The 23472-nt window shown below is 41.9% G+C and overlaps 1 protein-coding gene and 1 pseudogene across 1 annotated transcript in view; both read left to right on the forward strand.

Moving 5' to 3' along the window:
• Positions 1-250: 250 nt before the first annotated feature.
• On the forward strand, positions 251-13053 carry LOC128354158 (microtubule-associated protein 2-like; annotated as a pseudogene).
• Positions 13054-16707: 3654 nt separating this feature from the next.
• Positions 16708-23472, forward strand: part of LOC128354325 (protein unc-80 homolog) — a 40251-nt gene continuing 33486 nt past the window's right edge. The window contains exons 1-7 of the mRNA XM_053314562.1: positions 16708-16799; positions 17261-17309; positions 17660-17846; positions 18428-18768; positions 19213-19336; positions 19434-19498; positions 19811-19953. Of these exons, the coding sequence (XP_053170537.1) occupies positions 16708-16799; positions 17261-17309; positions 17660-17846; positions 18428-18768; positions 19213-19336; positions 19434-19498; positions 19811-19953 (1001 nt within the window). The remainder of the gene's footprint in view (positions 16800-17260; positions 17310-17659; positions 17847-18427; positions 18769-19212; positions 19337-19433; positions 19499-19810; positions 19954-23472) is intronic.

The following is a 23472-nucleotide window of genomic DNA, read 5'->3' on the forward strand; positions in this document are numbered from 1 at the left end:
ATCAAATAAAAGTATCTTTCTTTTAATGAGGACATCATTGGGTTGACCATTTTTGTCAATCAATGTGTATTGCAATAGGAATTCAATATTTTTGTGTGCATTTATTTCTTGTCATCTAACATCATGCAACTCATTCCTTCATTCCAGTTCTGCACGCTACCTTAGGTGCTGTGACCCCCCCTGTGCTGTTGTGGCCTGCCACAAAATACACTGTGCTGTGTGTTTTGCTTGATGGAGAGCTACTGTATCTATGTGCAGAAGGTTTCGGCTTGACTGTATTGGCTAGCTTTTGTGGATGCTGCAAGCAAAGCTTTTAGCTAATATGACTCGGCACAAAGTTGTACAGTATCCTTCAAACTCACAGCCCAGCCCGAAGGGTGTATCAGTAAGGAGTCTCATGAGCCTGCTGTGAAAGAAGATGAGCCTCAAGAGGCGTCGCTACATCAGAAGCAGGTGGCAGTTGAAAGAGCAACACCTGAAGGGGCAGAACTTGCCTCGATTGAACCTCCCCCTCCCTCTGTGAAAGAAAAAGAGCTATCTGATACTTCTTCAGCTGAGCAGGGTAATCAAGAGAGAAAGTGTCGGGTAGAAGAGGCCACTGAGAGCCACCTAATTGCAGAGTCAAAAGAAGCAAAAGAAGAAAAACAACCTTCACCAGTAGAAGAGTTGGGAATTATAACTGAAGACAAAGACGGAATTACCTTGTCAAGCAAATCAGAAACCCCTGTGAATGAAGGAAAAGAAAAACTGGGGATTGATGACGGGATAAATAAGGAGGCCCAAAATAGTGGCAGAGACAGTAAATTGCATGAGACACCTGTGACTGACATTCATCAAGTGGATCAAAAGGAAGAAACTGACAAATCAAGTCCAAAACCTGGTACAGAGTTGAAATCCTCATCTGATGTTTTGGTGGAACAGGAGTCAGGATCAAAAACCTACTTTGAAACATCATCAAAAAGCAACAAAGAGGAGACTCCACAAACCCAGAGCTATTATGAGCTCAGCACAGCAGCAGAGACAAGGTTAAGTGGGGAAATTATGGAGAAGTTAGAGGAACAACAGGATAGAAAAGTCAGTACGTCTCCTAGTAAGATGTCATTAGAACAGAAAAGCCTCTCCTTGAACATAACAGTTGGGTCCACAGAGAAGGGAGATAAATCAACGACCCTCTCAGAAAGGATGTCTCCAATCAGTGGAAGTTTTGATGAATCAGAAGTTTACCCTTCAACACCATCTGTGAAGACCCATACACCCAGTTTTCCTCCAGCTGTCTCCATTACCCCAACTTCCACTGAATCACCTAAAGATACCCCCACCCAGGCAGAAACACCTTTACCTTCTGATAAGCACAGTTGCAGTCTTGAGCAATCAAGTAGTCTCTCTGAGATGTTGGACTTGGCCGGGGCCCTGCCTCGGCTTTCCATAGAGAAGAGGGAGGTTGAACACATGAGACGAAAGTCCATGCCTGCCAATGTATCAGCTCTGGTTGGAAGTTCTTTAGCCAAGCTTGCCTTGGGAGATCAGACCCCAAGGGTGGTGGGTGGGGAAAGCCAGCTGGAGGAACTAGGTTACTGTGTATTTAGTGAATACTCGGGGCCCATGCCTTCTCCTGCGGATGTGCCCAGTCCAGGAGACTCTCCATACCAGCGCTTCCCTGCTATGGAGGGTGAAGTTGAACAGGAGCTTGGAGCAACAGAAGTTGAGGGGATCCACAAAGGAATGCAACAAGAAGGAATTGTCCCTGAGAATTCTCAAAAAACAGTGTTTGAAAAGAAAGAAGCACCAGTAAAGACTACTCTGATTCTTGAAAGAGCTGTGACAAGTGGAATAAAACCTGATCGCTTAAGAATCCCAATCACTACTTCAAAAGACAGACTAACTGAGTTTCGCTTGGAGAGTGGCCTTCCTGGTGACATAAAGATCCAAGCAATACCTGAGGTAGACATTGAAACAGACCCCTCAAGAGAGGCTTCTCCCATCCCGCCTGACAATTCCTTTACATTTACTCCTTCTGAAACTGGAGTTAAGGTTCCCCCAACTCCCTCCACTCCCAATTCCCCAGATGATACACCCTCAGAGACCCAAGTTATTGAGGAGAACACCAAGAAAATCTTACCAGAAATCAAAGCAGTGAATGATCCAGAGTCTGAAAAGACTGATAATAAACAGACAGAATTAGAGAAAGAAATTAAAAAACCTGAGCAGGAAGTCTCAGAAGAAAGTGAAGAACCTGAAGTGGTAAATAGAGACCTACATTCAGCACCATCTCAGTCTTCAGGAGAGAGCACAGAAAAACATGAAAAGACAATTCAAAGTGAACATGACACACCAACAAGATTAGAAGGAACAGAAATGCAAGAGACCACAAAAGTTGTACAGGTTTTAAGCACTGAAAAGCCAGTAGATAAGAAAGATTCCCAAATTCAGTTGCAGGAGGTGAAACTGGAAAAAGACTCACCAAAGCCACATATATCCTCCCCAGTCATTATTATACCTCAAGCACAAATAGAGGAAGAAGCAGATGAAGACGACGATATTGAAATTGCTGAAGAGCCTCAAGAGATAATGGAGGAAACTGAGGTGCCTGTACTCTGCAGGACTGATCAAGCTGAAGTTGGAAAGGGACAGGAAAAGCAAGAAGGGATGAGGCTTCTGGAAGCTCCTGGGATGGTGGATGAAGATCCCAAATCTGGTGCAGAAGAATGGAGTCATAGTGCACAAAACAGTGATGATGGGGAACCTGCCACTGACAGTTCACACTTGTCTCCATGCTCTGACCATGACCTACAACAACCACCAGAGGAAGGAGACAGAGATGAGAAGATGGGAGAGGATAAAGTTATAGACAACCTACAAAATAGGGAAGAGGGGAAGAAAGAGGAAGATGAGGAGGTAAAGAAGGAGAAAGCGGGGGAAACTGGGTCTGGTGAAGTAGTTGAAGTGAAAGAGGAGAAAACAGTGGAGAAAGAGGATGATGGGGAGGAAAGGACGAGTGAAAAGGGGAGTGAAAAAAACATTGAGATTGCTCAGGAGGTGGAAGAGACCAGTCAGGCAGTTAACGATGAAACCACCATGGACATCTCTATCCTAGACACAGACAGTGGCTGGATGGACTCACAAGGTACCCAGAGTTATCAAACAATTACACACAATTGCTTGTAAAATCACTGTTTTAAGCATTTAATGTATATTTAACGTAATGTTTTATATAAAGAACAGGCTTCTTGCTAATAAATTTGAATGTGAATGAGCTTATTTGTACGAAACTAGCTCTAAGATAGCTAGGATTGTGGAGAATTAGTCCTCTTTTAATCCCTCTCTGATGCAGATGATGACAAAAGTATCATGACTGAGCAAATCGAAGCCCTTCCTCAGACCCAGAGTCCTACCAGTACACCTGTGGTGGACAGACCCGCTAAACGGGCGCTTGTCAGAGGAAGGGGCCACCCTAGCATCACTGAGAGTAAAGTGTCCCGCAAAGTACCCAGCCACCATCCAAGAGAGGAGATGAAGAAGAAAAAAGGTTCCAATTCTATATTTAAAATTCATTTTCTTTAATAAATTGCAATGTATTTTGTTTTTATTTGTATAAATGTGTATTTATGCAACTATGTACAATAGAAGCAAACACAGTAAGAATGTGATTTGTTCGTATAATCTTGTCTCTCCTCTTTGCTAGTAGGCATACGGAGGGCTGACCAGAATAAGGTGTCAGCCCTCCAAAATCGCTCTCCATCTCGAAAGAGTGTAGCCAAAGTGCCGGCCAGACATCCTAGGCCCACTCTGCTTCACGGCTCTGCTAGACGCAAGGCCACAGGTGAACACTTTTCACCAGGAATCTGTGCCGTGGATAGAGAGAGTGCAACCAAATCTTACTGTATTACTTTTAAATTGGCTCAAGTGACGTAGTGTAGCAGTATGCAGTACACAAAAAGCCTGAGGGAGTGCTGAGAGGCCTTCAATAGTCATGATTTAGAAAAGAATCTCCCCAGGGGTGCGATTGGCAAAAAAAAAATAAAAAATGTGGTGTCAAACTTTGTCTTAAAGTAACATTTGTGCAAAAAACAACAAACTCCAACTATACTTGACATAGCAGAAATTCTACCAAAGTTGAAACTAAAAGGGTTTGGATTGTTCTTGTAAGTATGGACAGGTAATGGACATGTTGATGCCTGCTCTCTCTCTATTGATGGCTCATTGAGGTATCAAGCAGGTGCAATGTAGCTGGCAAACATCATGTGCTGCTGACCCATTTTCAAAACATCATGTGTGGTCTCTTTATTACAAGCTCAAATGTTTTGTCCTTTTGGTTCTCATTTTATCCACGTCAGAAATGGAGTGTTTACTCCCGCTTGGCTTCATATTCCTGTTTTTTCATGCTCAGTGATGCTGCTGCATAATTTGTTTTGATTGGTATCCACTGAGTGAACTCTGGTTTCATTCTTTGTCTTATAGCTAAGTGTCACTTGTGTATGTATGGTGGAAGTGGCTGCATGTTGAAAGTGGTGTGTTTGATCAGAGGGTGTGAAGAGAAACTATGTTGTGATGTGATTCTTAACATGAAAAGAGGGTGTTTCACTGATTTCTGTGTGGTGTCTGCTGGAAGACTGTTGTGCAGCAAACAACATTTGCGCCTTAACTATGGTTCAAAAGTTTGAGTACCTTTAATGTGTGTTTGTATGTGACTGTGTGTGAAAATTTACACTCGCAAATGTCTCCCCCTGCTGGTTTATATTGGTCATGACAGCCAAACTGTTTTCTGTACAGGTCTGGAAAGCCATCAGCCCCTCAGTGTTCACCAGTCCAGGGAGAGACCCACCGTAAGTGCTGCCATGCAGCCACACACATACACATGCAATTGGTGTGATTAGAATAACCCTATTTTTTTCTTTTCTTTTGGTCACACTGTTTTTTTAATAAACTAACAGGAAAAAAAATATTTTGAATTTGTTGGCCCTTTTTTTGATCGCATCTTAAATTTAAATGTTTTTCCTTTGATATGTAAATAAAAATATGCATCAGTAAATATATCATCTTGAAGCCTAAACAGGAGAAAAAAGGATGATGGAAAGGTACAGCGTTAAATTCCTGCAGTACACTTAAATGCATTTTATCCATGTTATCTGTCAAATGCACACTATCACATCTGCAAAAGATTTTGTCATGTATGCTGAAGTGACATCATTTTCTATGTTGTTGCAAATATTACTTATAGTATAGTATATATTCTGTCTTATAGTATCTCCTTAAATTTCCCAAAATAACTGCCCTGGGGCCTTGTTTGCATGAAAACCCCAAACATTTTCTTTCTTTTTTCCCTCCTTTCTGCATGTCTGCATTTGTCTCTTTTTGTTTCTCTCTGTCTGCATATTTGGCTTGCATGCATGCCTCTGTCCTTGTGCCAGTCTCAACAGAGAAAATCAGTGAGTATAGAAATAAAATAATAATGTGCACATTTTAGCAATAAACAGTAATGCGCACTACAGTGACACAGAGGCTCACCCAAGTGAATTGATGTAATTTGTCACTTTCATACAAAACAACCCCAACATTTCACCTCAAACCTTTTCCTTTTCTGTTGTTAAATCTTCTTTTTAACTTTGTGTTGAATGTTTAAATCTTTCATGTTTTCTGTCATTCATGTAAAACTCTCTATCCATGTCAGTCATTAGGACACATTTCATCTGCATTGCCTCTGTCTCATGTCTTCATTTCTCCATCTGTCTGTCACTTCTGCCTATCATCCATCTATCCTGCATGCTTTCCTGCCTCTTTGTCACGGCCGCTGTCCAGAACCCCACTCGGGCTGTTCTGTTAAAGATGGCAGCTCAGCGTCGGGCGCTCGAACACCAACCCCCCCGCCCCGGCTCTGCCTGTAGCATTAAACGGAGCCCCCTGGTGGAGGCGGAGCTCTGTCATGCCCGCCCCTCCTCTGCATGCTCCCACCCATCCCCTCAAATACATAAATGGGCAGAGAAGGTAAAGTGAATGGAAAGGAAATGAAGGGATTGCTGTGTGTGAAAATGTCAGATAGGTAGATGTAACTAATGTACCTGCAGACTACATACATGTGATTGAGCTTCTGACTGTGTATGTTCATCCAGGAGAGAGCATACCGCAGCCCAGAGAAGAGGTCATCCCTCCCCAGGCCTGCCAAGTCTCTGACACGCCACATCCCTGCTGCTGAACAAGATGAACACAGCAGCCCCTCCAGGCCAACCTGTAAGACCATACACACATTCAAAATATTGAATCCTCAAGCTGATTTCCTCATTAACTCATCCCCTTGCACAACAGATTGCCTCTGTACTCTCTTGCGCTTTCACTAATGACTGTTCTTAATCGCTTGCTTATTGATAGCTTATTAAATTTAACTCCTACCACCTTCCACCACTTTTCCCTCTTCCTCCACTCACTCCTTTTTGCCCTTCTTCTGCCTCTCCTCTCTCTCAAAGCGTTCCAGTCCAGAGGAGACAGCAGGTCTGGGAGAGCCGCTAGTATGGCAGGTAGAGCACCCAGTAGCTCCGGTTAGAACCATCACACCCTCCCTCATCCATATAAGGCATCTTAGTATCACAACACAGTGTTTTTATTGTTGGTGTGTTCATCAAAAACTGCAGGACTCATGTTCTGTATAGTTATGAGCATCATACGTGTAAAGCATCCATTCATTCATTATTCTGAAGAGTGTCTGCAGGTCTTCCAAAACTGGATAAACAAAATTGGATCTTTCTGTGCATGAGTTTGCAGCTGTTTTCTACACAATCTGGTTCTAATTGATACAAGTATAATTGAATGGTTGTAAAAAAGTGTCATATTTGGCTTTGTGAAACCTGCAGTCACCCTAAACCAGAAACAGGTGGGATCCATGACAACAGATTACCAACTCTTCTTATTCAAGATCTTATCAGCTAAAACCCTATTGGTCTAGCCCCAGTATCCCAGCAACAAGCCGTCTTCATTAACTGAAATCAGCTGCCTGTGTGTGCTCACATGCTCTTTGTCAAACAGTCTTGTGTGGCTGGCATTGTTTGTTTTGTGGAAACAGAGCAAATCTGGCATCAACAGAACAGTGTTCATAGTTCCATGTGTGTTTTGTTTTCTTATCATCGTCATCAAAACCAGATGAAGGATCACACACAGAACCCATCTGTTTCTCTTTAATGTTTTTCTTCCTCTTTTCTCTTTGTCCGAGGTGTTTCTGTCTCCAGCAAGGGTTTTCTTTCATTTCACATGTCTGTTTCTTCCCTTCATCATTGTCATCTCTCTCCCTCCCTCTTCCTCCCTCCCTCAGGCACAGACTCGGCACGTTCCCGGTCAGTCCGTAGTGGCGCCTCCACCCCTGGCTCCTCAGCCGTCACGCCTGGCTCACCCCCTAGCTACTCCTGCCGCACTCCTGGCTCGCGCACCCCTGGCAGCCACACACCCAAGTCCTTCAGCATCCTCCAGGAGAAGAAGGTGGCGGTTATCCGAACCCCACCTAAGTCACCATCCTCCGCCCAGCGGCAGCTGAAGGTTCTCAATCAGCCCCTGCCTGACCTTAAGAATGTAAAGTCCAAGATTGGCTCGACCTCCAACCTTAAACACCAGCCGAAAGGAGGACAGGTAACAGGACTGTGCTGTAGCATGACACTCACTATATTATTAAATTATAGAATCATGCTCAAGACATAAAAAAACCCTTTAAAAAAACAGATTCTCATGCATTCATTCAAATGAAGTAAATATAGTCCAATTCCATTTCTATCAAAATGTCCAGCAGTTACAGTACACCCTTCTGTCACATGGTGGCACTAAAGGGCAAAGTTATATTGTGCAATTTGATAAACATCCCAGTTTTTTATAGCTCTATGACATGAATATGAATACACTTTCTGTAAATGTATACAAACAAGATTTAAAAGACATAAAATGTACATTAAAGACACATGCAAGAAATATGAACATAAATTCAAAGTATATTTCATCATTAACTTTTGCTGATACCTTTATAGCACTAAGACATCTAATTAAGAATGTCATTTTTAATTAGATGGCTTTGAAAATAAGTTTTCGTTGCCTGATATATTTTGGGATTCCACTGCAATGTGTCTGTTGTCACAATATAACAACAGTTTGAACCACTTCTATAAAGAAAAACGCACGTTTGTGGGCGTTTTACGTTTTCCCTTTTCTTCCCTCCTTCTACCCTTTTCTTTGCCTGTCTCTATCTGAGTTGTAGAAATGTCAAAAAAATGCCCAAATATCTCTCCTGACATCTTCACTATCACTCACCGTCTGCCCTGCCTCTAAACCCCTGTCGTCACTGTCTGTCTGCTTCCTCTGACTGTCCCCTGCCCTCTTCCTGTCCACTGTCATCTCCGTCAGTCTGGATGAACCGTCATCGTCTGCCTCCGGTCTCCTCCCCTGACTTTCCCTTTTCTCTTTCGCCTCTCCTCACCTTTCTTAGATTTCTCTAGAGAGAGTCATGTGTTTTCTAAAAATGAAAATGAGTAGCAGCAGGTTTAACGCTGCTGTTCTTCTAAGAATATTCCAAGAATCCAGTCAATGCCTTTGAGGAGTAGACATCCTTTAGCGTCATTTGCCCGGGGGATCTGCTTTCTTCACTTCATTTTCCTGCTGGCTCTGAGTATTAATAATTGCAAGCAGGTGGAATTATTTATTAAGAAGTTGCATTAAGGACACAGAATGAAACATATCACCTTACTTCACTTTTTAGTCTACTTTTTCTTCTTTGCACAGTTTTGTCGGGATTGTGTGTGTGTGTGTGTGTGTGTGTGTGTGTGTGTGTGTGTGTGTGTGTGTGTGTGTGTGTGTGTGTGTGTGTGTGTGTGTGTGTGTGTGTGTGTGTGTGTGTGTGTGTGTGTGTCAAACTAAATTGTGGTTTTCCGCATCCCTGAATAGAGACAGATTTAGCAGTCTGCCTCTCTTGAAGTGGCCGATCATCTTATTATTTCTTTGTCTTATAGTGGTGATTTGAGATTTAATCTACAGTTCAACCATTAATAGTCTCACTCCTCCTATATTTGTGTCTGTGGGGGTGAAACAGATGTGTGGTCGTCTAATAGACAAATTCTTAATCACATAACCAAGGCAACCGGCAGTCTTAATGCTCATGAATATTTCAAAGGTGAGACTTTTTCATTAACCCCAGTGATTCATGGGGCTCATTGTCATTTTTTCTAGCTTTTTTTCCATCTTTGGGGAGAAATTTGACATAGGAGTAGAAATATTTAATGAAGCTGGGTGATACACTACTTGGAGGAGCAGTACAGCAGGCTTTGCTGGGTGGTCTCTGATATACCGGAGGTCTGTGGGAAACCTCGAGTGATTGATGTTTGACGTTTCTTTTTTAGATTTTATAACTTATCAAGACATATAAGATTTTATGCCATAACTATCTTTTCGTAATTCTGACCTCTTTCTTATGCTGTATATTTGTTTTTACTTGTATAAAATGTTGCATATGCACACAAATGGTGCAAGAATGAAACATTAGTTAATTTAGTGATTAATTGTCAGTGTGTCACATGTAGGCTGATTTTTCTCCAATAAATGAAGACAGTGTTTTAAATATTAAAATAAAACCATTATATAATGTAAAATATAAGGCTGCCGCTAACAATTTTAGCAATCTTTCCATTATTGATCAATCTGTCCAATACTTTTTTGATTAACTTCTTAATCTTTCCTCCACAAAATGTCAGAAAGTGTTGAATAATCATATTTTATGTCATTTCTGACCATGGCCTAATATACAGAAGATAAATAAAGAACGTCATTTTTACATTTAAGAAGCTGGAACCAATGAGATCTGGTACATTTATTTAAAAAATGACTATTAATTAATTATTGAAGTAGTTACAGATAATTAATTAATAATTAACTATTTGTTTCAGCTCAGGTATAATAACTCTGATTATCATTGGGTTCAGTGCAGGTGCTATGTCATTGGTTGACCTTGCAGCTGTCTGTGCTGTACCAGCTGTAGCAGGGACAGGGTGGTGTACGGGAGCAGCAAAAAAACACTAAAATAGATAGTAGAGGAAGACTATGTGTGTCACGTGTGTGTGTGTGTGTGAGTAAGAAGAAGAGCTGTCAAGAGAAACCAGGTCAGGTCAGTGTAGAATGGAGACGGAGGCTTGTGTGTTTTCCTTGAACCCCTGTTGTCTTTTCGTTTACCCTCTCTGTGTGTTCACCTTGAGCAGCTAAGCTTTTTTTAAGATTCGTTTTGTATTCCAACACAGCACAAAATGATGCACAAGGCTGAAATACTCTCATTTGTTGTGTTCAACCAGCTAGATCACAAAATATATACATTTACATTCCTATTTTTTACTCAAGAATAATCAGCTTCATGATATTAATTACCTCCGCTTACTGTTTTTATTTTTAAGGTTTAACTTGGTCAATGAGATTATTTCTGCCTCCAGAGCAGCTCTGAGAAAAAACAGTCAAATTTAAAACAAAAAATCCTCCACCACAAAATAACCTGGGCAAAACAGTCACCCGCAGCTGTGCTTTACATTACTTCTAATCTCAGAGCTGTTCACCAAGAAAATCACTGTAAATGTAAACACATGTTAAATTTAAAGGCATGAGAAGACACATTGATCAGTCATTGCACACTTATCTAAATGAGGCACATATAGTATTTTTTTTCTTTTCTTTTTTTTTTTGTCCGATTTTGTTGTAGGTTCATATTGTAACCGAGAAACTGGACTTCAGTCATGTTCAGTCAAAGTGCGGCTCCAAGGATAATCTGAAGCACACGCCCAAAGGAGGCAATGTATGTACGGCTTTCTCTTTTTGTTCCTCTCTTTCTCTCTCTCTCTCTCTCCTTATCTCTTTCCCCTTTTTCAGCTGTTGTATTGCTGTCTCATGCTTTTTATATGTGGAGCCATCTGTTTGTCTGTTAATGACTAATGAACAGGTTCTGAGAAGTTTTGATTGTGTGCCATTCATTTTTTTATTATTGCATCACTTTATAAATGTTGGTTATTACACTTTGGAATTAAATCCAAATATGCTTCTTACTGCTTTAACAGCTCGGTTCATAACAGGGACAAGACTGGATGGATTACAACAAGCGCACCCTCTGCACACTTATAAATACCTTGATCTGTGCATAAAAGCTGCTCCATCAATAAAAAGCATATTTTTTTTTCTGTTCTGTGGTTGAGATGAGCTAAAATATCAATGCTCCAGTGCTGAAGTGAGTGCAGACAGATTGATAGGTTGTGGATTTAAAATTGGGACACTTTTATGGGGATTATATTGGAAGGGAAAGGGCGAGGGGGTGGGGGGTTGGGGGGGGGGGGGTGGTTGTGCCTTTTTTAAAGCTTCCCCCTCCTGTTTGAGAAGCTGTGCGCTGTTTGTTTGTATAAAAAAAGATACCTTGTCATTCCCAGGTCTTTATTCCAAGTGTTAAACTGGACTTTAGCCACGTTCAGGCTAAATGTGGCTCCCTGAACAAACTCCATCATACAGCAGGCGGGGGAAACGTGAGTGACTTCACAAAAAAATAAAAGCATACTGTACTCATACACAAAGCCTTCTCTTTCCAAGTTGTCTCTCTTTCTAATAAAGCAACACATTTATATTTAGGCATGAACCTGTCTGTGAGTTGTAGTTGTGGAGAGTTTTCATCTATATTAACTGTTTTTTGTGCCTCAGAATCAAATATGTAATTTTCTTGCAAGAATTGGCACTATTATATTTTTTTCTTATATTTGACTGAGGCACAACATTCAGTATCTCTGCACAGTGTATGAACTGTTAAAGTAAACACAACTTTACAGCATGCAGGGTTGTCAGCGTATCTTTTTAACCATCTTTACACTAGTGCATATCACCCATGGACAATAAAGTTAAATTGAAGCACCTGCTCCCTGTAGTGTTAGGTAGTGCTTGTTTTCTGTGTCTGTTTGATGTGTGTGATTTTAGTGCTTGCTTTCAAGTTAACCTCTCTGCAGTGGACTGACATCAGCACCCTGTGTCGACAAGCTATGATTTTAATTAACCTGCCTTCATCCAGGGTCATGTCACGTCGTCTCATGGCTGATTCATTCGGTTTTTGTGAAGATCGGATATCATACACTAGATGTTTGTAAAGCATACAGCTTACAACACTTGTCTTTTCTGAGTAAACGTAGGTTGATATGTGTTTTCCACTGTTCTACACAGGTCCAAATCCAGACCAAGAAGATAGACTTGAGCCACGTAACTGCCAAATGTGGCTCCATGTCCAACATCCACCACAGACCAGGTACTGTACATTTATTATCTTGGCTTTAACAAAGGAAAGGTGGATGATTATATACAGCATTATGTTTGTTTGTTTGTTTTTTGTTAATTTAATTATATCATGATAGGGATTAGAATAGGGAAATATTATTATTAATATCTTGATAATAATTTCAGCCCAATATGATACTACATATACAGAGTCAATAAACAGAACCATAGTACTGTTTTTGTGCACTGCAGTGTGCAGCCTGAGCTGGTCTTCCCTGAGCTTTGTTTAGGAGAAGTGATGCATGTATGGCCTGCAGGCAAGTGATGCCTGTAGGTTTGATGCTTTTCTTCTCCTCCTTGCTTCCCTGTTCCCAGGGGGAGGTCATGTGCGTATTGAGAATGTGAGGCTGGACTTTAAAGACAAGGCCGCTGCCAAGGTCGACTCCCTGGGCAATGCCAGCCACACTCCCGGAGGGGGGAACATTATGGTAAAAGAAGCACATACATTATTATTTGCACACAAAAACAAGTATAGTAAATAATCCTGAGTTAAACTCTCTCTCCCTCACCTACCAGATCGAGAGCCACAAGCTGTCCTTCCGTGAAACAGCCAAAGCTCGGGTGGACCATGGCGCGGAAATTGTCATCACCCACTCCCCCGGGATCGAGACGGGAGGCACTTCACCTCGCCTGTCCTCCGCCGGCAGCATCAACATCCTGGAGTCACCCCAGCTCTCCACACTGGCCCAGGATGTCACCGCTGCCCTGGCCAAGCAAGGCTTATAAGCTGCCTGCCTCCACTTCGGATCATCTCAAAAAAACCACACCATTTCTCCTCTACCTATCAGTCTTATTTACTCATGCAACATGACCCCCACCCACACACACTCTGACTCAAACCCACAGGTTCCACAGTTGTAGTTGATTGACTGTCTTGTCTGTCAATAACCCTTTCAGTCCTTTCACAGGGATCTTAAAAACTGAAATCTAAGATTATTCTTCATTCACTCCCTTAAAAGGGCTAGAGCCCGCTCATAACTTGTTTTTCATTCATTTTTTTTATCACTCAACTACAGACTTTTCTGTTTTGTTCTAGATAGGCTGAGTGCAAAGGTTTGAGTGGATGTGTTTGTCTAAGAAGGCGTTGTCGGTTTTATGATTGTACAGTGAATTTTTTAGCATGAAAAGCATCACCACATTCCACTTGTTTTTCGGGATAAACGTCATGCATTATGTCCATTCAGAAACTTGAACAGTACCGAATGCAAGATTTAGCTACTAGATACTAGGCTCTTGTCTTAAAGATACAACTATGTGAGAGAGTTCAGAAACATGGCGTGTAACTGCACCTGCGAGAGAATGGCTGATGGGCATGTCTGCTAAAATGTGACATTTTAAGTCATGAAATTTTGTTTGCTTGTTGGCTGGTTTCATGAGTTCCTGATACGTGCTGAATTGTTGGACAAATTGTGTTCTTTTGTTTTATTTTCTTTTTATATATATATATATGTCACTGTAGTGGAAGTTGTTGCAGTTTTTTGTACGTTCCCTGTGGCTGCACTGGCTTATTAGCACTTAAATGTGGATAACCATTGCAGTTCTGTTGCTAAAATGCTAGCTTTCCAATAGATCTCTTCTTTTTAAAATTTCTTTCTCTGCAAACCAATGGGCTGCTCTTTTTTTTTTTTTTTCGGTTTTACGTTAGCTCTGTGGTTTTATTAGGCTGCAACAACGCTGTTATGCTGGCATGGCAAATAAATAATAAATAAATTAGATCTATTTGGGGCAATCTTAAACTTTCAGTGTAAATGGCCAGGGTGCACCTTTGTGTCCGTACTGTGAGGTCACATCCTGCAGTCAGATCCCTCACACCCCTTTGATCTTTCCCCCCCGTCTGCAGAAACTGGGTCACACAACAGCTTTGAAAGGGCAAAATGGCCCACAGTTTGTTATAAAAGTGGAAAGTCTGAAGCTTTATATACTGTATGAAAACATTCCATTTGAAAGAGCAGCTACCCAACCTTATTGTGCGATTGAACCTACGTGGCTGTTTTGACTGTGGTACTTTACAGGCGACGTAAAAAATGAAGAATGGGTATTTAAAAAAAACAAACCCTCAACTTGCAGCTGTTAGAATTCATTTTTGAAAAAATGCATAAAAAAATAAAACTAGCATATTGTCTGCCCACCATTGTGAAACTTCTCTACCCCCACCACCCCCACCCCACCCCAAAGTCCTCCTCCCCCCTGATGTCAGCTACCCCCTCCAGTGTTTTTCTGTGCTCCCCCCTTTGCCTCACTCCTCCTCCCACCCCGGCCCCACTTTGTGTAAGTGTATTTAAAAGACCATGTAGATGTGTGCACACTTTCCGATGTTTGAGACGTACTGATGACAAATGCTCCTACAGGATGATGACGACAGAAATAAAGAAAATAAAAAGTGCTTCTCTGTAGTCTCTTGAATTCATTCTAATAATAACGACACATTTATTTCCAGGATGCTTAGAAAAAAAGCAGTATAAAGAAGCAATAATGTCAAAGTGTGTTTGTCTATGTCTCTTTAGAGATGTGAAAAAACATGTTTTGTGTACAAATGTTTTGAGGATACCACAAGTTATTATTCATAATTTATGAAACAAGCAGCAGCATTACTACTACGCTAACATGTTTTGAATTTATAAATATTTATCTTTTCTGCTGAATTCACTTAGTGGAAATTGATGAGCATGTGTGTTTTTTGTGTGTAATTGTTTAGTCTATGGGAAAATGTTACTCAGTTTTTCAGAGGCCACACTGCCTGAGCCTAAAATGGTAAGATATTTAATTAACAGTCATATGACAAGAAAAGATAGCAAAACATTAAGAAGCTCAAACCACAGAATATTTGGTCTTCTAAATGTCAAAAATGATTGTCTATTAATTTTCTGTTGAACTCTAACTTTATCAGGTAACCAGTTCTGCCCTAGTGACTATTTCCTACATTTAAAGGTGGAAATATGTGGACATTGTCATCTATCCATATACTGAGGTATTAATATTCTTAAACTCTCTCAATTATGGATGCAATAGTGGAAATATAAAAGTTGTTGCTACTATTACCTCTAAGTGCAGCTTGGAGAATGCAGGAGGAATATAAACGGTTCTCCAGAGCGAGCTGAGCAGAGTCTGCAACACAATACAATATTGTATCATCTGTGTGCACGGTAATTAATTCAATATGAAAAGACATTATTAATAGACATTTAAAAAAAGAAGTGGACAGAGAATAGAGCCTTAAATATTGGCTTCACTTCATTTCAATTTAGTAACCCTGCACAGACATTTGAACCAGAGTTTATTCTCATCCAAATATAATGTAATGTAATAATAATTATAATAATGTAGTTTATTTGCTTTGAGCAGTTAAGATATTAAAATGCTACTTAAATGTTAATGTCTGAGTTGTGGTTTTAAGGGGTTGGGCTTTTGAGCAGGATTTGTGACATGACAACTTGTTGGGAAGCCAATTTCAGTCCAGTGTGCAGCTTATAGAAATGTGATGTGGAAACTTGAAGCCTATCGTTCACATAGGCTGAAGATGAACTTTTCAATAAAGTTGGAGACATCTTGAGCCCAGCAGTGACACTCCTAAAAAGACTAATATTTGTGTATTCATAGATTGGATTTTCTTATAAGGGAGAATGATAAGATGTCATTAAGCTTTTTTTGTGGAAAAACCATATCAGAAACACATGTATCCTAACCCTAACCCTAACCCTTGTATTTTAGATGCCTTAATATGTCAGGATGGAATCTTTAACAAGTTGACAGGGGCTATTCTTCACTTTTACTTCTAATACTACATATTAGTCATGTGTTTTGCTGTTTGTACTTGAATAAATGGTCTAAACACATACAATCCAACTCTTTTTAGAGCCCACAACGTTGTCCACCTGGGCTATTATTAAACAACCTGTTGATATTCAAATGGAGGATTATCCTTCCTGTGAATGCACCACTGAGGAGGCGAGCCCCCGTGTGTTTGCCATCATCAATTTGCGTTTCTGTACGTTCAAGTCATGTGAAGTGTTTCTGTGCCATTTGCTGTGCTGGTGCACAAAGCAGAGGAAAACATCTGCCCCAGCTGCATACTGCGTCTTTAAGCTCCGCCGCCGATAAATTAGCACGCCGATCAACTGTCGCTGTCCGGTGAGGGAGGTGCTGAAATCAGAGCGCGCCGCTCTCTCCTTCTCGGTCTCCCCCACCCACCACCCCCTTGCTCTCTCTCTCTCTCTCTCTCTCTCTCTCTCTCTCTCTGTCTCTCTCTCTCTCTCGCTCCCTATTGCCGCCGATCGACCGACACTTGCAGCCATTTTACGCAGGACGAACCCAATCATGTCGTGAGGGGAAGATCTCTGGTCACCTGGGCAGAGCCAGCAGCCGCCGAGCGTCCCGGTGGTCGCACACAGGCAGGCAGGTCCGGCCAAAATGGTGAAGAGGAAAAGCCTGGACGAGAACGAGCCGGAGTGCGGGAAAGGAATACCGTTTCCCATTCAGACCTTCCTATGGAGGCAAACCAGGTTAGTGTGTGTTTCAGTGGAAATTGATAACAGGTGTTTATCATAACCGAAAATAAACAGGATCAAGGATTTGACAGCAGTGGTGACAAAAGTCGCTGCCTGTCACATGAAATTTTGCACCCGCATTTGTATTCTAACCGGCGTCAAAATAGATGTATTGCCTTCTTTCAATTCAACCGGTGAATGGGTAACCGTGTCAGGGAGTGTGTCATTTCACTGGCTTCAGTGAATGTTTTAAATGGAGGGAGGTGGGCTTGCATGTCAGTATAACTGTGGTGTGAATGGAGACGGATGCAGATTGTATGATGTCACACCTGCAAAAGCAAATTTGCATTAAAAGTGGGCCAAAGAAAATGTATTGTTTGTGGCATTAGAGATTAAATTTCCATAAAAATAGTGTAACCCACATTCATGTTTTTTTAATCTCATATGAGCATGTTTTTTTCTTGGGTTTTTTTCAGTGCATTTCTGCGTCCAAAGTTGGGAAAACAGTATGAAGCATCTTGTGTGGTAAGTCATTTTGATAATGCATGTCCATGATGAGGGGAAATAATCGCTCCAATCCCAGTAATCTGTTTTTTACCTTAATGTACCTGCAAATCAAGTGTTCTCTTCAGTTTGCATTTAGCAAATTAGTTTTCCCCCTTTGCTTCCTCCTATTACCCAGGAGCCAGACCTTTGGCAATCCATATCCATAATGACGCTTCTCCAGATCCCTTTGGATCTAAACAGAGCTGCTACTGTCTCTCCCACAGGCACTGCCTTGCTTGGGGCCATGGGAGACATTTAGATAGTCAAAGAAAGAAGCTTTAGTTCCTGGCTGATGTCTCTTTTCTCCTTCTCTCTGGCTGTCTCCCCAGTCCTTTGAGCGGGTGCTGGTGGAGAATAAGCTCCACGGGTTGTCGCCGGCCCTGTCAGAGGCCATCCAGAGTATCTCCCGCTGGGAACTCGTCCAGGCAGCTCTGCCTCATGTACTCCACTGCACCTCCATCCTGCTGTCTAACAGGAACAAGCTGGGTGAGGACACGCAGGACAGGCATTACCAGAGCTTCAGGCATTGAGTTGACAGCCTTATCCAGGTTATCCTCATTCAACAAAGCACCGACCTGATGTTCTTTCAGTTACAGCAACAGTCTGACTTATGGGAAGCAAAGAACAAAATAATTAACTAAATGAAATTACTTATTCTGGATCATGTTAGAACTGACTATTTATTGCACTCTAACATATAGATAAGATTAATTAAACAATGTATTAATCAAAACTGTTATTTGTCTGTTTAATTGTGACAATAGATACTTAAAAGCACAGATAATAAACAATTACATCATAGAAAGGATTTTATTCTTTGAAATGTCTACAAAATTGAACAACCAAATATATGATTCACTTTGAGATTTGAGAACATCGATTGACATTTTACACCATTTTTCAGACAATTTATAGACCAACTAATTGGGAAAACGATCCATAGATTAATTAATATCCTGAGTTGAGGCCATTTATAATTCCAGTGATTAACAGGAGCCATCCACAGAATCACTAAAGCTTCAGGCTGCCTCTCGTGCCAATTCATCACTTCACTTAGCTGCTGTCAACATTAACCCCTGACCTTTGACCTTTGACAGGCCACCAGGACAAGCTGGGCGTGGCCGAGACAAAGCTGCTCCACACCCTGCACTGGATGCTGCTGGATGCCGCCCAGGAGTGCAACCACGAACCCAGCCTGGGCCACGGCTGGTCCGCCGGCAGCAGCAGCAGCGCCTTCCTCCAGCCTGTCGGGAACCAGGGCTCGTCACCGGGGGCTCCTGGCTCCTGCTCTGGCTCGGCCTTAGGAGGATCGGGGCCCCAACACAGCGGTTCCCTGCTGGAGGAGGATGAGCACACTCGTACCAAGCTGTTCCACAAGAGTATGGCCACGGTGGAGCTGTTTGTGTTCCTGTTTGCACCGCTTATTCACCGGATAAAGGTTTACTATAACAGAAAGCTACAATACAATTAATTGTTACTGTGCAGTTTCAGTCTTTCTATAATTATTAATATCTATATATAAATTATTAAAACCCTCCAACACATACATCCTCAGGGTCACCCTACGCTTGGATTGATCTGTGTGTACAACAGATAAAAGTGTCAGGTTACAGCACTCTTGGTATTGTTCTGTTTCCCAACTGAGGAATGTATTACTATATCTTGTAGATAATCATATTACAATAGCAATGCTCTTTAAAAAATCCAGCAACATTGTATTATCATTTGAAATCATAAAAGTTGATTGGTGAACCTTTTATGCTGTTTCCTGCTTCAATTAGATGATAATTGCATGGTTGAGGAAGCAGCATTTCATCTTTATACAAGTAACGTGCGCTAATGCTTCCTTCTGTAAATTTCAATGATTTATCTTTTTCTGTAGGAGTCAGATTTGACCTTCCGATTAGCCAGCGGTCTGGTAATATGGCAGCCGATGTGGGAGCACCGCCAGCCTGACATCCCTGCCTTTACTGCACTCATCAAACCTGTCAGAAACATTGTTACAGGTGAACAAGAAATCCTCATTTACAGTTAATTGCATCCCTTTAAGAATCAGTCTCGTTGTTCATACTGAAGCTAATCTGCTACGCCTTGCTGCAACAGCTAAGAGGAACTCCCCAGTGAACAACCAGTGCAGCCCCTGTGGATCAGGCAACCCAGGTCCCGTGGTGAGTGAGCATTTTTAGCTCATATCTTGTCAGAATTTGCTTCAGTGGGTCCCATGATGATTGAAAATGTTCAGGCAAGAGTCTGAGATGTTTTCTCCTCCCCCTTATCAGCAGCCCCCAGCCCCCCACCCTCCCGGGACTGGCTGCTAATATTCATTAGCACCAGCCATCCGGGAGCATTAGTGTGGTTAGCCAGGGTCACTACAGAGACCTCACTCCAACCTTCAGATCCTTTAATTATCCGGAACTGTCTGTCTTCCTTTTTTTCCCCCTGTTTATCTACTCATCTATCTGTCCATCTGCCTCCCACAGGGCTTCCAGGTGGTTTGTGAAGCCACCCAATCAGATTCCTCCTCCCCCGCGGCTGGAGAGCAGAGTTGTCGTCGTGGTAACTCAGTCGAGAAAGGTGGCCCTTCCCAGCAACCCCCTCCAGTCAAAGGCCCTTCGAAGAAAAAGTGAGCGCTTTCAATCAAATTACTTGAAGCAGGGTGATTGTGAGCATTAGGTCATGCAAGCATCATTGATTTTTTTTAGGAGTTATGTAAAAGAGTCATGTCCATGCATGCCTGCTGTTAAGAAGGAGGTGGAGGTGTCATAAATAGTGTGAATGCAAGAAGGCCACTCCAACTTTGAAATGTGAATACAGACACTTTTCATCCACCATCTTTCCTTCAATGCACTTCTACTGTATAGTTTTTCTTTGGTCTGGTGTCAGACTTTATAACATAACAGAATATTCTCCACAGTCTAATCATAGACAAACATTATGTTGTCTCAAAAGCAAAACTGCCTGTCGGGCATTGGCCATTCTGTCACTCTGTCAGTTTAGAAATGTTGGTGTTGCAGACCCAAAGAAATTTCCTCATGAATCAAGTCTGGAGAAATCAAGAAGCATGAAATCAAAAATTTGTCCTTGAGAGCTTTGCCAGCTGTACAGCACATGGCCGTTTATAGACACTCGATTATGGCAAGGAAAAACATGAGAGAGACAGAGAGTGAGAGAGAGAGAGAGAGAGAGAGAGAGAGAGAGAGAGAGAGAGAGAGAGATCTGTTACAAGTTGGACAGACACAGGCGAAACAAGCAATGAAGAATGCAGCATAACAGAATTTCAAGACAGCAGAAAAAATAAGAAACTAGCTAAATATGACAGTGTAATCATCAGTCAAGGCTGCAGTTTGCCCTTGGTTTATTTTCCTGATGCACGAGTAACTTCATTATTATATAGTTGCTCTTAAAGGCCTGAAAACAATTTTCTCAATCAGTTTCTTGAAACTAAAGGCATTATACATGAGCACATAATTTTCTGCTAAGATAGAGCTGTTTTTAGTAAATGCACTTGACAGTTCCTCTCACTGGTTTTAAGTGGGCAGGGTGTAGTTGGGAAAAGCTGGCTTGAGCAACATTAGAATATAAATGAGGGTGGGGTTGTTTGCTTATGTTGCTCGGCCACTGGTAATTGACCGGCTTGTTTTTCTAAGGCACAACACAGTTACGAGATGCCACTTCAGGTTAAATGTCATGTCACATCACACCAAACAAATCAGTAAAATCTCCACGCCATTTACACCATCAGCTACACCAAAAACGTCTTGTGTCAGTGTATCGTATCAACATAACATGTCTCATGCAACATGAATGGGTGCTGTTTTTCATATGAATTATAAATGCTGATTCATAATGATTAATATATGATTTTATTTGCAAAGCTGTGACAAAAGCTTTCATAGAGTGAATCATTTGTGTGAGCTATACCAAAGATGCCAGCTGTGGGTTGAAGCAGTTACAGAAGTGCAGTGATTTATATGTGACCCGTGCTGACACAGAGCTGGTGCCATCATCTCGTTCGTGGCTAAACATTTAGCCCTGCGGCACCGTCTGTCGAATGCACTGCACAGCACAGCTCGCTCCACTAGCTCATGAGGGCTAGCGTATAGGAATAGCTCCTCCTTCCCCTGTGTAATGTGTTGCTCTAAGCAGTCTCAGTCAGCACAGACACACACACACACACACACACACACCCATGCACATACATACACAGCCTTGTCTTTAGTGAGTATTAGCAGACCCATCTGACGTTTGCACACATAACCAGGGTAATTATGCTGAAGTAATGTGCTACATGTCTAATGCTGGCAGTGTCCCTGGCCTGGCATGACATGGCCTGGCTTGATTTGGTCTGCCCACGGCAAGTCTGGCATTGTTTGGCCTTCACTGCCAGACCTGGGCTCAGTCTATGCTTGCTTTGGCACTGACAAAAATGGTTTGACCAGCTTGGTTGGCAGCTATTGGTAGCTGACTTTATGCACAGTCTGATCTTGTTAACAAAAGTTTTAGTTATCCAAATAGAAATATAGGAAGAAAAAAAACATTAAATAGCTGTGAATAAATAAATACGTCAAAACATTTGCATCCTACGTGGGTGTTTTAATCTTTTTAAGTTCATCACGGCTGGTCCATCATCATCCTGATTCACCAAACCAGTGGGCTGAGAAGATAAGACTGATGTGGGGGGAAGGCGTAGAGATGTTGATGAGCTATCCATTCCTCATCTCAGCTGACAACTGAACAAGTCACTCCAATGCTTCTGCCTTTGATCCCTTTGACAGTCAGCGACTGACTGAGAATCAAAATAAGCCCCATTCCCCCCCCTCCCCCAAGCTAGTTATATCCTCACGCACTCCAAACTCAAACACAAGGGTTTTTTGAACAGTCACATGGCAATGCAGGAAGGGAGAGATTTATCCCTATTGTTTCTCTGCATGCACTCAGCTAAAACAGATTAATTGCTTTCTTTATGTGTCGATGGTTGGAATTATAAGCCGTTGCGTGCAACTGCTGAAATGCAAGATAGGATGGAGCAGGGCTGAGGAGAGGAGTGTTTTGAATGTAAATTTGACATAGAGCAAGGAGAGTTTTGACATTTGAGAGGATTTGTGTGTAAGAGTGGATTCAACCAACCAAGATACTCAAATTCTAATTCAAATGTGCATCTTATGTCTTCATTTTTCTCTGTCAGAGTTAACATTACTATATTCTGCCACACACACCTCTGTGTCGTACAGCACAAATAAAACAATTTCTGCCATCAGGTTCTGTGATCAATGCAGCTTAATCATCCCGTGGCGCCGCATCTCACATAACTCAAAGCACTGCTGATGCTGAGACAGTTTCCATGGCAACCACTGGCTGCTGCATCTTTCCTACCGCATGGCGTCAGGGGCTTGGCCACTGCCTCTCCGAGGGCCTGGGGTTGCTGTCGTCACTCGGGTCTCTGTGGCAACCTGACACAACAGTAGAAAGGCAGAGCGCGTGCATGTGTGTGTGTGTCGGCTAGACAGTGAAACATGATACAGCCTCACTCTGGTGTCCACTCACAAAGTGATTCATGTAGATATCGACCATCTCTTCCTGCTCCATTTATTACAACGGTCATGATTAAATGTCTTCCTCTCTCTGTCTCTCTCTCTTTCTCGCTCTCTTTTTCTCTCTCAGGGTATCAATATGTTTCTCCTCAGTGTGCGGTGCTCTATACGCTCTGCAGCTCACCAACCACTGACCTTCATTCCAGCTTATTTATAGTGGACTCACGTAGGCTTAGGCTCCCTCTCTCCCTGCTGTTCTCTCAATGATGCTGGAGGGGGAATCTGCCCTTGTTTACCATCCTCCTTTGATGCAATATTAATGAAGCAATGTGGCAAGTGTTGATGATAGGCTAATACAACAGGAGAGGCTGTGATATACAGTAGTGTCATTGTCATGTTAATAGAAAGTTGTGTCACAGGACTGGAAGGGCTTAAAATGCTTCAATTAGTGTTGCATTTTGGCCACTTGTCACAATTTCCTAACTAAGTATTGATCAAGCAGTTGGCAGATTTTTAAGATGTCACTTTTACTTCTTTTCTTTACCTCTTACTTGCATCTTTTTACCGATTTTAATTCATTTCTGTCTTCTCCGTCCCTCCACAATTTCTGT

The sequence above is a fragment of the Scomber japonicus genome, chromosome 24 (genome assembly GCF_027409825.1).
Source record: "Scomber japonicus isolate fScoJap1 chromosome 24, fScoJap1.pri, whole genome shotgun sequence".
Taxonomy (NCBI): Eukaryota; Metazoa; Chordata; class Actinopteri; order Scombriformes; family Scombridae; genus Scomber; species Scomber japonicus.